The following is a 16,525-nucleotide window of genomic DNA, read 5'->3' on the forward strand; positions in this document are numbered from 1 at the left end:
AAACATTTGCTTGTTTTATTTTACCATAATTTCAAAATGAAATAGCTAAGACACATGAAAAAAATTTATTCATTTTATACCTAATGATTCAGCTTAAGAAGTAAGACATTAGTATGAAAAAGCTGCTCCCAAGCACATTCTCCCTGCATTCTGTAGAAGTGTATTAGTATGTTCTTACACTGATAGAACTGCCTGCGACTGGGTAATTTAGAAAGGAAAGAGGTTTAATTGACTCTCAGATACACATGGCTGGGGAGGCCTCAGGAAACTTAACATGGCAGAAGGTGAAGGGGAAGCAAATCACCTTCTTCACAAGGTGGCAGCAGGGAGAAATGCAAAGCAAAGCGGGGGAGACATCCCTTATAAAACCATCAGATCTTGTCAGAACTCATTATCATGAGAACAATTGGAGATTTTGGGTGGGACCACAGCCAACCATATTAAGAGGTAAATACTACTGTTATGATTTGGTGTTTATCATTCATATAAAGGTCTTTATAATTTTACTACATATGAATGCATCCATAAATGACACAGTATTGCTCTGTGTATTTTTTAATGTATCTGCTGTCACACAATCATCTTTTATTTTCTATTTTGTTTGCTATTTATCCATGTTGGTATGTGTAACTCAATTCACTTTTACTGCTGTATCCATCCGTGCACATAATTTATCCTGATACTCCTTTACCAGTTTTTTTCTCATAGATATTCCTTTAGGAGCCTTGTATACATGAGCAGTTTTCTAGTACATATACATAGTGATGGAATTTGCTGGGTCATGGGGTTACTTTACTTTTACAATTACTTTCCAACTACTTTTTTGCTTTCTGAACAGTATATTCTGCCAATTTATCCCACCACTGGTTGTCTGAGCTCCGTGTCAGCACTTGGTGTCGCCAGACTTTTGCCAGTGGTATTAGTAAGAAAAGGTATCTCACTGCGTATCTCGTTGAATATGCATTCACTGGTTTATTAGCTGGTGACCATTCTGTCACTTGTTCATTGCTTGTTCATATTTTGTCTATTTTTCTATTGAATTATTTGCAATTTTCTTACTGATTTGTAGAAACGATGTATTCTAATCATCCCTGATCTGTTGTATGTCTTCGAGTCTGGGGCTTGCCTTTCCCGTTTTGTAATATCATTTGACAGAAATGTTCACTCATTTAGCAACATTTTTTCCTTTTTTTTTTTTTTTTTCCCCTTTGAGACAAGAGTCTCACTCTCACCTAGACTGGAGTGCAGTGGCATGGTCTCAGCTCATTGCAATCTCCGCCTCCTGGGTTCAAGCGATTGTCCTACCTCCCAAGTAGCTGGGATTACAGGCATGCACCACCACACCCAGTTAATTTTTGTATTTTTAGTAGAGACAGGGTTTCACCATGTTGGCCAGGCTGGTCTCGAACTCCTGACCTCAAGTGATCTGCCAACTTTCGCCTCCCAAAGTGCTGGGATTACAGGCATAAGCCACCATGCCTGGCCTATCAATGTTTTCCTTTAAGGTTTGTGCTTTTTGTCTCATTTAAAAACCCTTACCTCTTCTGAGATAGATTATATACATATATATATGTACTTTCTTTGAAAAGTTTTATTTTTCATATTGTTAAGTCACCTGGAATTGATAGATTTCATTAACAAAACCTGATTCATGGTGTATGTGACAGGTAAGGTCTATCTAGACCAATCTGTAATTATATAAATTTACAAGTAGGTGACTTGCCCATCCTTCAGGGACATCTTGCCTCCATGAGGCTACAGTAATCTCACTGTGATAAGATGAAGGTAGTGGAGGTCCATGGGTTAACACCGGCTACTCATCGTTCATGCCCCTTCTCCTCTCAGGTGTCCCATTTTGAGACATTACAGTGTCTGCCTTGTTATAACTTTTCTCCCCACTATGATTACTACTGGTTGTATGTGACCTATTTATATTCATCCACTGTTGTAACTCCCCATTCTATTATAATTAATGAACCTGTGTAGTAGATCAAATGCTTTAATTTTGGTACTAACTGAACATATTTTGGCTACAGAGACGTGTTTACTCCTTGAGTACACTTTCTGTGCAAGTCCAGTGCTCTATGGCTGATGTGCCTGTGGGACATGTATGTAATGTACTTCCTGTACTTCTTGGTTTTTATAGCCATTTCTAACCAATAAACACACCCACTTATTGTAAAAACCTGTATACAGTTTCTAAAGAGTAAAAATGCTTTCCTTACTCTGTTGAAAGGCAGGGTAGGTGAATTATAAATGACAGCTATCATTGCATTTCAAAGAATATAAAAATGAAGATGCCACAGGATAAACATTTATTTTAGAATCCAATCTTTTCCCCACACATACACAATAAATTAAACAGAATCCACAATAAATGTACATTTTTTAACAAGAAAAATCAGTTACTGTTACTTCATGATCACACAGGGATCGTCACAGCTCCGTGTCCATTAGCACATTACCCTCCTTGTCCTTAACTCTTATCCGACCAGATCTGTACTTCGTTTCTTGATGACCGTTTGCATATACGGTTTTAACAGTGCCATCTGGGTATTCCCGTCTCTTGAACTGGGCAGTATGTAGTTCTCTTTGGCCATTATTAAACTCTATGAGTTTGTTGCCATCACTGTAAAATTTAAAATAGAATTTCTTTAAAAAAATAGAAAATAGGCAACAGGAAAACTATTGAAAAGTAGCCTTTTGATTCTGGCAGCTACTTCTGGAGACATCCCTTGGTTCTTTCCCCTGTACAATTGTGATTTTCTTCAGTGGTTCTGCTTCATGGTGCTAGTTCCAATTATTATCTGACCTGTTAAAAGCTTGTTTTAATCATTTATATTTTCACCACAAAATGCTTAGGGATTTTTTTAAACTTGTGTTCTTCCTCTTGTTTGTTATATGAAAATGGGCCCTTCTTTCACACATTTAAAAACCATCTGAGTGTTTGCTCTGTATCAGGTGGGGAAGACAGCTATTCCTGGGAAGGGGCATGATCAAACTTAAAATCTGTTTTGAAAGAATGGAACGAAAAAGCATCAAGTTGACTGCTTGACATGCCTATGGGACATTCATTCAAACTGAACCCCCTAATATGGATGTCGTGTGTCATCAGAAATGCAAGGCTGGGGCACCTTCTGAGCACAGTGAACAGCTGTCACACCGAGTGGTTTTTCTGTGAACATAATGGTGTCATACCGTTGTGCTCTGACAATTGAACATAATGGTGTCATACCGTTGTACTCTGACAATTGTACCATCTGGGAAAATGCTTTCTTCTTGTCCATCAGGAAATAAGTTTTTAACAGTCTGGTCAGGAAACGTGATTTCTTTTCTTCCATCTGGGAAATGTTTTTCTGTTTAAAAAGTTACAATAAATATTTTTTGAAGGAAGGGAAGAATTTAATGAGAGGGTGAAACAAGTTTGTACCTATTTGTCCACTTGAGAAATGTAAGACTTCCAGTCCCTCCGGGTACGTTGTGTGAGTGGTCTGGGCAGCTGCGTAGTAGTAGATCTGTAAAGACACACAGTCAGTCTGCCTTTTCTCCCGAGATGGTTAAGCTGTGGAGGAGAACGCCTCTGGACACATACCACTCTCTGGTCTGGCATGACCTGCTTCACATCACCATTAAAGAAAGTGACGGTGATGGTCTTCCCATCTGCACTCACTTCCTTCCGAGTTCCATTGGGAAACAGTATAACACGACACCCATTCTTATAAACCTTTTCCACCTAAAAAAACACAAGATTGTCACCTAAGGAAGATTTTCTCCTGACCAAGATATGCCTAATTCTCCTCCCAACTGCCGATTTTGAATTTTTTTGTAATAAAATGTAAAACATTCCCTCAAAAGATCCTTTATTTCATCAGAAGTAGCAAACTCGTGATTTTCTAATGTTCTCATTCCTTTTCCATGTATTAGCTGGAATTCATCTAAAAAAGAAAACCTTCCCTTATCAATGATTTGTTACCCTAAATAGACGTACAGGAAAGTCTAACTACTACTTTTGACTGTTGCTCTTTGTCCTTCTGTCACTCCTCAAGGATAGCAGTGAACTCTAACCCTATAATTTCAATAGAAATGGACCAGTTTAGGGTATTTGAAAAGTAAATTTTCCATAAACCTGAGGGAAAAATTCCCTCATCACCTCTAACCTGTATATATCCCTTTCCTCCTCATTCCCTTTAGCTGGAACCCCCAGGCAGTTTTCCCACTAAGAAACTTTCCTAAGCATAAGAATAAAACTGTGTTGGCTGGAGACGGGGAGAGAGGCCCCCGATTCAGGATCAGTATAAGAAAGGCTGCAAGAAAGGAAGACCTAGAATGAACTGAAGCTTTTAAGAAGTGCCAAGGATTACAAAGGCTTTGGAGTAAGAACAAAAATCATACAGCGATTGTATGCCTTCTTTTGCTGAATCTCTGAACGAGAAATGGCATCTAAAGGCAAGTTATCCAAAGAGCCCTTATTTTAGATTCTATGTGTTTCAACTATTTTAACCAATGTTTTTTTTTTTTAGAATTCATTATTTCAAAAAAATTTTAACCTTTCCATCAGGATGACTGATTTCTCCCTGTGTGTTGTGCTCTTCCTCTTCCTCTTTATATTCAGGATCTGGGAAGTTCAGTGGTTCAAGTGGCTCCCTGGGAGAGGCAGCCTGTAAGCACAAGACATTTTAGCAGCTAAAACCTCCTCTTACTTCCGAAGCCAGATTCTGATACTAGTGTTTACAAAATATAACATTTATAGTGTTAAGTAAAAACTCTTTTACTTATGGCTTAGAAACTTAAGTCTATTCACACATTGATTTCAAGCCTGAGTAATGTATGTTTGAATATATAAAAACAGATTTACTTGTCCCTTATCCGAATTGCCTAAATCACGAGGAGGTGCAGACTTGGATCTTCGAGGTGGATTGCCTATTAGAATAAAATTGTCAGAGTTAGATTTAACAGTTAATTGAAAATTTTACTAGTATGATCAAACATTTCCTTAGTTCATATCCTGTGAACTGCTGTCCTTTATCCATTAGTTAAGGATGTCTTAATGTTTTTCTTTACTAATTTGCAGTTCTCTGACACAGGTACTCAAGTCCTAGATGTCCAAGAAGACAATATCTGTTCTCAGAGTTTACAATCCTGGGGAAGAGACAGGTGATCAAACAGCCTGACAGACAGACCCAAATGTATTTCAGAGACAATCACAAGGTGTAAGGTGCAGATAAAAGGCATCTAACACCTGTGGAATTTGGCTTCACCAAATAATGGGGTATTTAGTTAAAACATAAATGCCCTTGTGGCTGTGGTGTAAACTTTCTATAATATGACCAGCACACCAATCACATACTGTACCAGCAACACATACATTACAAAATAAACACACCTCCACCAACAACAAAGTGAGGTGAATCTCTCAAAATACACTGAAGTGCCAGTATTTTCATCCTATGTGCCAATTCATATTGTAAACACTCAACTTGGAAGGGTCTCGAGCAAGTGCCAGAATCTGACCTACATGTTAAAAAGTGTAACGGAGCTGGATGTTACAGGAGAATGGCCTGAAGGAGGAGAGCGAAGGCAGGCGGTCAGCCAACAAGCTGCCGGGCGTGTGAGGCGGCTGTGCTGTGCCTGTGAGACAGGAATGGTTCCATTACACCACGGGAAACGACTGATTTGTAGGTCCCAAACTGCCACACATCAGCAATTTCATGAGTCAGTGTAACTAACAGATCCAGAAAATAACATCCGAAGGATCAGTCTAGGGACTGCTGGGAGTGGATGGTGAAGGATAACAGAAAAAGTACTCGGAGTACACAGGCGTCTGGGCTTGAGCCAAGGGGCAGATGGCAGACAAGGCTCTGGGGGACAGCAGGAGTGCTCTGTTTGGGATGACAAAAGAATGTCAAGCTTCACCCCCAGAGGTTATCTGTGCAAAGTTAACTATGACTAAAGCTGTGTGACATCATTTCTCATAACCACCTCTACAGAAAAGACTAGAATAATATTCCCATTTTATAGGCAAGAAAACCAAGGCTAAGTGGTTAAATAACCTGCCAAGGTTGTCAACTAATAAAAGGCAGAACCAGGCTGCAAAGCCACTGTATATCAAATTTAATTCTTCTCAGGCTGATTATGAACTAACTTTAACTTGAACCCCAAGTATCCACCAACTAGGCAGGATAAGGAGAGGTGACCGTGCGCATGGACAGGCTCCAGGTGCAAGCACACTGTCCAGAGGACTGTGTGAACCCACCTTGGAAAGTGGGGACAGAGGAAGCTAGGGGGTATACAGTGCCGGAATAGCTGGGTGGGTACTAGGGGAGGGATGTTGATGACCTCAAGAGAGGGAAAGAACTAAGAAGCACAGCCCAAAGGGAAAAGCTGAAAGTGAACTACTTTAAGAATGTAGGTTCATCAAAAGATACTATAAAGAGCAAAAAGACAAGCCATGAACCAGGAGAAGATACTGATTTGCAATATATGTAGGTTAAAAATATACCACTTATACCAGGGGGCCCCAAGCCCCGCCATATACTGGTCTGGGGCCTGTAGGAACTGGGCCACACAGCAGGAGACGAGCAGCGGGTGGGCGAGCCAGCAAAGCTTCACCGGTATTTACAGCAGCGCCCCATCACTCGCATTACCACCTGAGCGCCGCCTCCTTCTGTCAGATCAGCAGCGGCATTAGATTCTCGCAGGAGCAAGAGCCCTATTGTGAGCTGCATGTGCGCGGGATCTAGGTTGGGGGCTCCTTGTGAGAATCTAATTAATGCCTGATGATCTGTCACTGTCTCCCATCACCCCCAGATGGGACCGTCTAACTGCAGGAAAACAGGCTCAGGGCTCCCCCTGATTCTACGTTATGGTGAGTCAAAATTATTTCATTATATGTTACAATGTAATAATATTAGAATTAAAGTGCACAATAAATTTAATATGCTGAATCATCCCAAAACCATCCCCCTTCCCCCAGTCCATGCAAAAATTGTCTTCCACAAAACTGGTCCCTGATGCCAAAAAGGCTGGGGACTGCTAATGTATACTACCAAAGTGAGCGCATGCTATTGGAAAATGGCACCAACAGACTTGCTTAGTGCAGAGTTGCTACAAATCTTCCATTTGTAAAAAACCACAGTATCTGAGGGCGCAATGAAGCAGAGCACGAGAACATGAGTATGCCATGAAGAGAAGCCATGGACTCCACGGAGGGCAGCTCTGGGCTGCCACTAATCTATGTCTTTAAGCAGGTGGTGGTAACCCAAGTATTTGCTTTGTAATTGTCAAATTGCATATATCTTTTCTAAATTTATTTCACGAAAATAATTTTTTGAAATTCCAGATTAAAAACTCAGATGTGAATGCAAAAGCGCACAGAAGAAAATGGTGTACTTACGGCCTGAGGATTGAGAAGAATTAAAGTCATGAAAACCAAAACCTATTTTAAAAGACTGGTAAAGTCAACATTACAAGGAAAAACGTTAAAAAACACAAACTGAAAAACTGAACCCAGATTGAGAGAAAATATTAGCAGTCCTTGTAACTGACAAAGGATTAGTATGCAGAATAATTATAAGGAGAAAACACACACACACACACACATCCAAAATTTTAAATGGACAAAGGCACAGGCAGTTCACAAAAGGGGAACCTCAAATGCTGACTGAATGTAAAAAATGCTCACAGGGCCTTACCAGCTCACGGAATGAACCATCATTTTATATCAACTGGCCAGAATTTTGAAGTCTGGCCAGATCAAGTGCAAGTATGAAGAGCATACTCTGCTGACAGTAAAAAACTGGTACCACCATGGTGCAGAGCAAAGGGAAAACCTCCAGCTGACACGGCCCGGCATCTTCCTCTTCACATGTATCCTAGAGAAGCCACAGGATCAAGACACGCTCTGCAGCCCTCCTCATTAGCATCAAACCTACCTGCCCCTCAGCAGGAATGCTGACGCCATCTCTATAGCTACTAAAATCAATCCACTGGAGGGTTTGTGTGTGAAGATGGGTAAGTCATACGGTATTGAGAGAAAAATTGCAGAAGGACACACAGAATATGAAACAATACCACAAGCTTGAGTGTCCCTTACCCAAAATGCTTGCGAACAGTGTTGCAGATCTCCATTTTTTTCCCCAAGTTTTGAAATATTTGCAAATACTTACTGGTTGAGCATCCCTAATCCACATTCAGAATGCTACAATGAATGTTTCCTTTGAGCATCATTCTTGCCTTCAGAAAGTTTCAGATTTGGGATGCTAAACCAGTATATCAATTTATGAACACAACATGGTAAAAGAATTTAAAAAAAATAAGCATGGGCCATTATCAGGGCAGAAATTAACTGGGGGAATAAGATGATGCGCAGAGGAGCTTCAATTACATTTACAATGTTTTATTAAGTTGGGTATAAACTCTTTATTCTTTACATTCTGAAATGTTTTGTAAAAAGATCATGCAGCCTCTTACCTTGCATTGGAAGATAATTTTTCTTGTATTTTTCTACCTGGGTTCCTGAAGAAATCTGATTGTTTTGAAATCGAACAGATGTGTTCTATAGCATAAGAGAATTTTTTATTTAAAATGAGTGTTAGTCTATTAATACACTAAGTAAAACTAATAAAACTCAGCTAGTGATGAGAACGCCGTGGGTTTTGTTTATTCATATTATTTTCATTTATACAATAGACCAAAACAAGCTGTTATTTAGGAATCCCTACACGCGCGCGCACACGCACGCTCCTTTTGACAAATATTCAAGTGAGGACACAGCAGGCAAGGTAACCTGAACCATCTCTTCTCACCATTACAGAGCAGGGTGCTCCCCACTCACACTCCCCCCAGGACAGTCCAGCTGAGCCCAGCTCTCCCCGAGACCACCACGAGCACTCCCTGTGAGGATGAGGTGGGGTGAGTCCTCTCTGCATCCCACCTCCATTTCTGGCCAAATCAAGCCCCAATACTACTTGCCCCAGCCCCCACCAGGTCCCTGCCTGCCAGGAGATGATGCTTCCAGTGCTGTCCTTCTTGGTGTCCTACCTCAGTGGTCAACCCTAGAACTTGTTATTATCAATACTATCAATGTCTGCAATTATCAATAACCACAAAATTATTAATTTCAAGGCATTCTACTTAACAAAAATCCAGAAGGTGGGGCATTCTAGAAAATAATCAGCCTGGTCTCTTCAAAAGTTAATGCAATTTAATAAAATGCTAAAGCATTTAGGGGTGAGATGCCATGATTCCTACAACTACCTTCAAATGGTTCAGTGAAACAGGCAGAACTATGGCAAAATGTTCCTAGTGGTTGAATCCAAGTGGGTACCCAGGTGTTAACTGCACATTCTTTCCCCTATTCTCTATTTTGGGAAGCTTTCACACTAAAAGGTAGGGGGCGGCGAGGAGCAGAATGCTACTTTCTCACTACTCTCCCGTCTTTGCAGCTCATTCTGTTAATTCCCGGGCCCTGACCACGCTCACAGCCGACAGACATGGCCCTGCGGGTCCTCGACCCCCAGTGCTTGCCATGTCCTGAAAGCCTCCGGGCCCACACTGTCCTCTTGCAGCTAAAGTATGCTCCGCAGCAGGCACTCTTGTCACACACACTGTTAGCTTCCCTCCCTCTGCTCACTTGGTGGCATTCACTTGGATGACCACAAGCTAAGAACAACATACGTGCAATTCTCGTTTTAAAATTTCAGTCTCTGACCCAGGTGGGCCCAGGTACAGCCATGAATCACTCTATTACCCCAGCCTCTGCTTTTGTTCACACAGATGACCTCTGGCTTTCTGTATCTCCTCCCCTCCTGCCACCTCCGCCCTCACAGAAGCCCAGGCTGTGCCTGCACCTCCCGCCTCTGGGCATGAAGGCCATTGCCTGGCCACAGCCTGCCCTCCACTCCCTGCCTGGACCCAGCTCCTCTCACTTCGCCAAGTGTGGTGCTTCTGCAATTCTTCCACTTCCTCCTGCATCGATATCTTCCTCTCCACTGAATCAGTCCAACCACTACACAAACACCTGTTAATTTTACCATCTTAAAAACAAAACATTTTCCCTATGGCCACTACCCTCATGTCCTTAATTTACTGCAAAACTACAAAGCTGTTATCTGCTCCCAGCCAATCAGGCTTTCCTCTTCAACACTCCAGGGAAACAGACCTTCTCAAGGCCCACAGTTCCTCCCACCTGGTAAACCCCACGGCCGGTTTCAGTCCTCTGAGCTGCTGCCACACCCGACACAGGCGGCCACTCTCCTCCTTGCAGCCTTTTCTTCACTTGTTCTCAGGACACCACACGGCCTCCTGGCTCCTGCTCTCTGGCTGCTCACCCACGCCTCCCTGCCTACTCACAGCCCTGCTGCCTCTCCCTGCCCCGTGCTGTTATCACACATCGGATGACCCCGGGTGTCTGTCCCCAACCGGAGCCTGTGCTGCCGTGTGCAGCTGCCTAGTCGGATCTCCCGTGTGTCTTGTAGGCATTTCAATGTCCCCTGTCCAAGCCTGAGTTCCTGGTGGCCATGTGCTCCCTTCTTGCAGTTGCTCCTAGTCAGTGGCACCTTCGTGAGACCAACACACAAAACTAAGTTGAGGCCATTCCTGACTCCTTCCTTGATGTCACCACCAACCACACACACAGCTCAACGACAAACACGACTGCTTCTCTCCACCCGCCACCGCCACCCGGTCCCCCGAGCCCTACCGCGTGCCTGCTGTTGCCCACGCTCCCTTCCACCTGTTCCTGGTCTACAGCAGTCAGAGGTAAAGAGGCCTGGCCACCGTTTATTCAGAGCCCTCCAGACTCCCCCTCACTCAAAAAATGCCCAGGTGCATGCTGCCATCTGTTAGGACTCCCATCCACCGCCCACTGTCCCATCCCACCCCAAGGGCTCGCCCACCGCTCCTCGCCCATACTCCGGATTGCCCCGTCCCAGGCCCACTCAGGCGCAGCTACAGCCTGGGGCTCCTCTGCAGGCTCAGGCGGCCACCCAGCCACTCCTCACATGCGCTTCCCAGGCCGTCCCACCCAGATGGTGAAGCCACTCCACCGCCCTGCTTCTCCTGGTCTCATCACCATCTCACACACCACACGTTTTATTATTTGACTTATTACAGTCTTTCTTCCACCACTGGAATGTAAGCTTCATAAGGGTAAGGAATTTTGTCTGTTCACTGCTGTACCCCAAGCGCCTAACGCAGTGCCTGGCACACCCTGGTTGTTCACAAAGATGAATGAAAGACCAATTACTTGATTAAAAAGGGTCATATGCATGCAACTCTCGGCCAAAATCTCCCCTGGTTTGTTTTAACAGAGATGATCTGCCTACTGTAGCAAACCTCCTCCACAGGAATTAGAGAAATGAGTCTGCCAAGTACCCGTGTATAGCAACGCTTGGACAATCTTTTTAGTTGTGGTAAAATAGGTATCACATAAAATTCACCGTCTTCAGCATGTTTAGGTGCACACTTCAGTGGCATTAAGGATCTCTGGGGTATACTGCAACCATCGCCCTCCCTCCAGCTCCAGGACACTTTTCATCTTACAAGACGGAAACTATCCATGTTCACAGTCCCTCCCCACTGCCCCCCAGCCCCTGGCAGCCCCATTCTACTTTCTGACTCTATGAATTTGAACGCTCAGATACTGAAGCTCCCCCGGCCTGACACAACCCACTGGCCTCCCCGCCTACCGCGAGCTTGTCCTTCTTCTCCACCTCAAGGCTGCGCTCTACGGCTTCTGCTCTTTTCCAGGCATCCAGTCGGAATCTTTCCATCACTTTTATTTCTTCCCTGAGGTCTGTGTTCTCTCTGACTAACATTTCTATCTGGCTTCTGAGACGACCGTGTGTACTTGACCATTTGGTTTCCTTTCTTTTCAAATCTTCCCGTAAATCTGCTATTTGCTGTTTTAAAGTCTCTCAAAAAAAAAAAAAAAAAAACAAAAAAACAAAAAACAAAAAACATTACTACATTACCAGAATTAAGACAACAGAATAGACACCCAGCAATGAAACAGAATAGCCAGCCAGAAAGGGAAGGCTTAGTCAGCAGACGACATTCTAAGACCACTGCGGTTTTCAGCAGCGAGAGGAGGGGATCAGAGTCTCACCACAGACCATCAGCAAACCTAATTCCAGAAGCCAGGAGAAAGGAAGGCAGACAGCATATGGGAGCTAACAGCAGAAAACTGCCATGACCTAGGAAAGACCTCACCTGAGCTATTAACCGAAAGGGATCCATGGGGGAGATCCGGAAAAGAAGAAATGCAACAGGAACTCATGAATAAGTGAAGGAAGAGTAGAGCTAAAGAATAAAAGATTCCAAAGTCAAAACTACCTGCCCTGAAAACTATCTGAAATTCATGAGAAGAAATAAATTTCCAAAAAATTGGTTGTTTTAGAGAGACTAAAATAAGGGGAAATGTCTAAAAGCAATTCGAGATCACGTGCAGTTGCAAGTGAAAGCGACTGACTGCAAGCCAAGGAAGGAGTAGGGCACCGAAGCCCATGAGTGGCGAGGCAGCGGGCGTGGCCCGGCCCATGACCTGCACCCAGTAACCCCTGCGGCAGCCACCCAGCGGCCTGGTGAGGATAGGGAGGACATCCGGGCCCCACCATAGAGGGCATGGACTTTGGATTGGGTGACATCAAGGTTCACGTCCGAGTTTTCTGACTTGAAAGCTTAAAACAAGGTCCACAACCTCCATGAACATCAGGTTTCCCATTTGTGAGACAGATTATGACCAATAAATGAAAACTTTCTGGTAAGCATTTTTATCATGCAGGAAGATGGATTTCATACTAAAATGGTAAAATATAAGTCTAAATGGATGCAGAATTCAAGAGCAATTAATATTTACAAAATATCTGTTATCAGGCACTGTCACAGGCCCTTGCAATACTAAGAACAAAGCTCTACCTGATGAGGCTCACTCTGCCAGAGACAGTGGGAGGGTGATGGGAGGGTGGCCGGGGCAGGTGAGGGGGTGACGGGAGAGTGGGAGGGTGGCCGGGGCAGGTCAGGGGGTGACGGGAGAGTGGGAGAGTGGGAGGGTGGCCGGGGCAGGTGAGGGGGTGACGGGAAAGTGTGGGAGGGTGGCCGGGGCAGGTGAGGGGGTGACGGGAAAGTGTGGGAGGGTGGCCGGGGCAGGTGAGGGGGTGACGGGAAAGTGTGGGAAGGTGGCTGGGGCAGGTGAGGGGGTGACGGGAGAGTGGGAGAGTGGCCGGGGCAGGTGAGGGGGTGACAGGAGAGTGGGAGAGTGGCCGGGGCAGGTGAGGGGGTGACGGGAGAGTGGGAGGGTGGCCAGGGCAGGTCAGGGGGTGATGGGAGAGAGTGGGAGGTGGCCAGGGCAGGTGAGGGGGTGACGGGAGAGTAGCCAGAGAAGGTGAGGTGACAGGGCTGTGCGGGGAGGCAGCATGACATAAGCTGGGTGTCACTGAACATAGCTGGGGGAGGCAGCGCGTGTGGGAAGCAACAGGAGGGTGCCTGGCACTATGCCAGCACTGCAAGGGACCAGCACAGGTGACAAGTCAATGGCAGGAGGACTGGCCAGGGACAGGAAGGGGAAAAGAGGCCCAATCACATAGGGACTGAGGGTCTTAGAGGAAGGCAGGCAGAGGCACACAGAGGTGTCTGAGCAGAGGGGATCCGCTGTCACCTGGAGCGACGCCACAGGGACTGGGTGAGAGCAGAGGCCAAGTCATTAACCCAGAGGTGGCAACTGGAATCTGAGTGGACTTTGTGTCAGAACAGCATGGACTGGAAGAGCAAGAGAAGCCTCGAGAATGATTCGAGGCCTGTGGCCCAAGCACAGGGGAGGATGGCAGCAGGATGGACACCGGCAGACGGCTGCCGACGAGGCCTGGGGTTCGTGGTCCGGGTGGGCACAAGGACTCGCCAGGGGCCGTGTCAGTGCCATAGAATGACCAGAGGCCATGCCGCAGGGCGTGTGGCAAAACAGCTGGTGACGTCTGGAGATCCAGGCACAGTGAATACGGGCAAGGCTTTTAAGTTTTGCTGCAAAGGAAAACACAGAGAGGGCTGCGGGGTTGGGTGACTTGTTTGAAGAAACGCCAGCAGGCAGTAAAGACGGGAAGGGTGGGGAGAACGCGTGGTGGAGACAGAAGGTGGAGGCGGAGAGTGGGCTCCGTGGGCTGGACACGGGGATGGACTGGGTGGAGGATGAGACGCCCTCGGGGTGCAGAGGGAGGGAGAGGCCGCAGCCAGCGGGCGGAGACCCTGGGGAGGGGGAGAGGAAGAGAAGGGAGCCCCTAGGCTGGGGGACTGGTGAGGGTCCAGACCCAGACAGATGGGAGACGAGCCGGGAGGAGAAAGGGGCAGCAGGAAACGACCTGTGGGGTGAAGCCAGTAGGCCTGGCTGGCGGGGGGGATCCGCGGCTGGGGAGCAGACTTCCAGCACAGCGCGAAAGCTCCGAGGCGTGGCCGGGAAATCTCGAGGTCCCCCAGCGTCATCACACCCTGCAGCGGCTCCACGTCCTGCTGGCCAGGCCCCGGTGAGCACAGCTGAGAGCCTGCGCTGTGAAAACGGGAAGAAAGGGCAGGAGCCAAGGCAGGGAAGACTCAGGGGACTCCCGACCTGCAGAAGGCCGTCAGCCTCCACAGGCTCTACACGCAGAGCGGCCCGGCTCCTGCAGCGCAGCGGATGCCAGACCAGAGCAGGTTTAAAAAAGAAAGCCAAGGCCGGGCGCGGTGGCTCAAGCCTGTAATCCCAGCACTTCGGGAGGCCAAGACGGGCGGATCACGAGGTCAGGAGATGGAGACCATCCTGGCTGACATGATGAAAGCCTGTCTCTACTAAACACACACACACACACACAGCCGGGTGCGACACACACACACACCCTGGCTGACATCATGAAACCCTGTCTCTACTAAACACACACACACACACAATTAGCCAGGCGCGGCGCGCGCACACACACACACACACACCACACACCCCTGGCTGACATCATGAAACCCTGTCTCTACTAAACACACACACACACACAATTAGCCAGGCGCGGCGCACACACACACACACACACACACACACACCCCTGGCTGACATGATGAAACCCTTTCTCTACTAAACACACAAACACACACACACAGCCGGGTGCGACACACACACACACCCTGGCTGACATGATGAAACCCTGTCTCTACTAAACACACACACACACACACACACACACACACACACACACAATTAGCCGGGCGCGGCGCACATACACACGCACAGAGCTGGGTGCGGCACACACACACACACACACACACACCCTGGCTGACATGAAACCCTGTCTCTACTAAACACAAAAACACACACACACAATTAGCCGGGCGCGGCACACACACACACACACACACACACACACACGCACACGCGCGCGCGCCGGTATTCCCAGCTACTCAAGAGGCTGAGGCAGGAGAATGTCGTGAACCCAGGAGGCAGAGCTTGCAGTGAGCCGAGATAGTGCCGCTGCATTCCACCCTGGGTGACACAGCGAAACTGTTTCAAAAAAAAAAAAGAAAAGAAAAGAAAAAGAAAAAGGAAAGAAAGAAAGCCAAAACCAAATAGTCTTAAATAACCCGTTGTTCCAGAAAGCAGTGCTCTCAAAACGCCAAGGGCAGCGCTAAGTGGCAAGGGAGCCATGGATTTAAAGGGGCTCCCCCACTGGTCAAGTTGGGACCACTTAAATATCAAAATGGAAAATTTATAATTAATTAAAATAACCTGTGTGAAAAGCTATGACTCAGTAACGATGAATGTAAATGCCAGGAGGGCAGAAATGGCTAACTCATCATCAATTCCTCAATGATTACAAGTGTCTAGTACATAAGGGGTTCTCAATAAATGTACTGAAAGAATACCCAAAATAAAATAATATTTTTTAACATAACTGTAATGTAAAGGAAGGTTAAATATGCCCTCCCCTTAATTTTGGGATGATTTAATAGAGTATCAAAAAACATAGGTTTGTTTTTCTATGAAGTATATATCTGTTTTTAAAGTATATTTTTGCACAGAAGTAGAGAGAAAGGTAAATATGGGGAGCTATGAATAAGCCAAACCGTGTAAGGAAGAAAAGGAACTGCACCAAAACCAGCAAGAAATAATGAATACCCAGGACCACACATGATAACCAGTATGAACTGGTTCCAAAACTTCAATCAACACCAGAAATCATATAAACCAACAAAGGCGAGCTCAAGAATGAGTTCCTGAAGAGGGAAGGCAACTCACCAGCCCAGCCCCTCATCACCCAACAAGCCCACTGATGGGCACAGCCCAGAGCTGCCAGCAGTGAGGATGTGCCCAGTCCTGCACGGTGCGGTGTGGCAGCCACCAGCCAGCCACAGGTGGCTACTAAGTCCTGGAAATGTAGCTAATGGGAATGAGAAGCTGACTTTTCAATTTACCTCTAATTAATTTAAATGGAAATAGCCACACAGGGATAAGAGCTAGCAGCCTGGACTGCAGAGCCTGAGAATCAGAGAACACGTCGTGTGAGGGAAAGGCACCAAG

The 16,525-nt window shown here is 45.9% G+C and overlaps 1 protein-coding gene across 6 annotated transcripts in view; it reads right to left on the minus strand.

The window, feature by feature from the left end:
- Positions 1–2,298: 2,298 nt before the first annotated feature.
- Positions 2,299–16,525, minus strand: part of CENPJ (centromere protein J) — a 42,654-nt gene continuing 28,427 nt past the window's right edge. For 2 of the 6 annotated variants that reach the window (XM_077974284.1, XM_015120765.3), the window contains exons 10-17: positions 11,688–11,912; positions 8,470–8,554; positions 4,856–4,920; positions 4,548–4,658; positions 3,593–3,733; positions 3,431–3,515; positions 3,236–3,356; positions 2,299–2,629 (exon numbers count right to left, since the gene is read on the minus strand). In XM_077974284.1, coding sequence (XP_077830410.1) covers positions 2,437–2,629; positions 3,236–3,356; positions 3,431–3,515; positions 3,593–3,733; positions 4,548–4,658; positions 4,856–4,920; positions 8,470–8,554; positions 11,688–11,912 — 1,026 coding nt within the window. In that variant the 3' untranslated portion in view covers positions 2,299–2,436. Of the gene's footprint in view, positions 2,630–3,235; positions 3,357–3,430; positions 3,516–3,592; positions 3,734–4,547; positions 4,659–4,855; positions 4,921–5,514; positions 5,629–7,691; positions 7,872–8,469; positions 8,555–11,687; positions 14,534–16,525 lie in introns of those variants that run through there. The other 4 variants (XR_013407944.1, XR_013407945.1, XR_013407946.1 and 1 more) reach the window with 4 other exon arrangements.

The sequence above is a fragment of the Macaca mulatta genome, chromosome 17, assembly GCF_049350105.2.
Source record: "Macaca mulatta isolate MMU2019108-1 chromosome 17, T2T-MMU8v2.0, whole genome shotgun sequence".
In the NCBI taxonomy this organism is placed as follows: Eukaryota; Metazoa; Chordata; class Mammalia; order Primates; family Cercopithecidae; genus Macaca; species Macaca mulatta.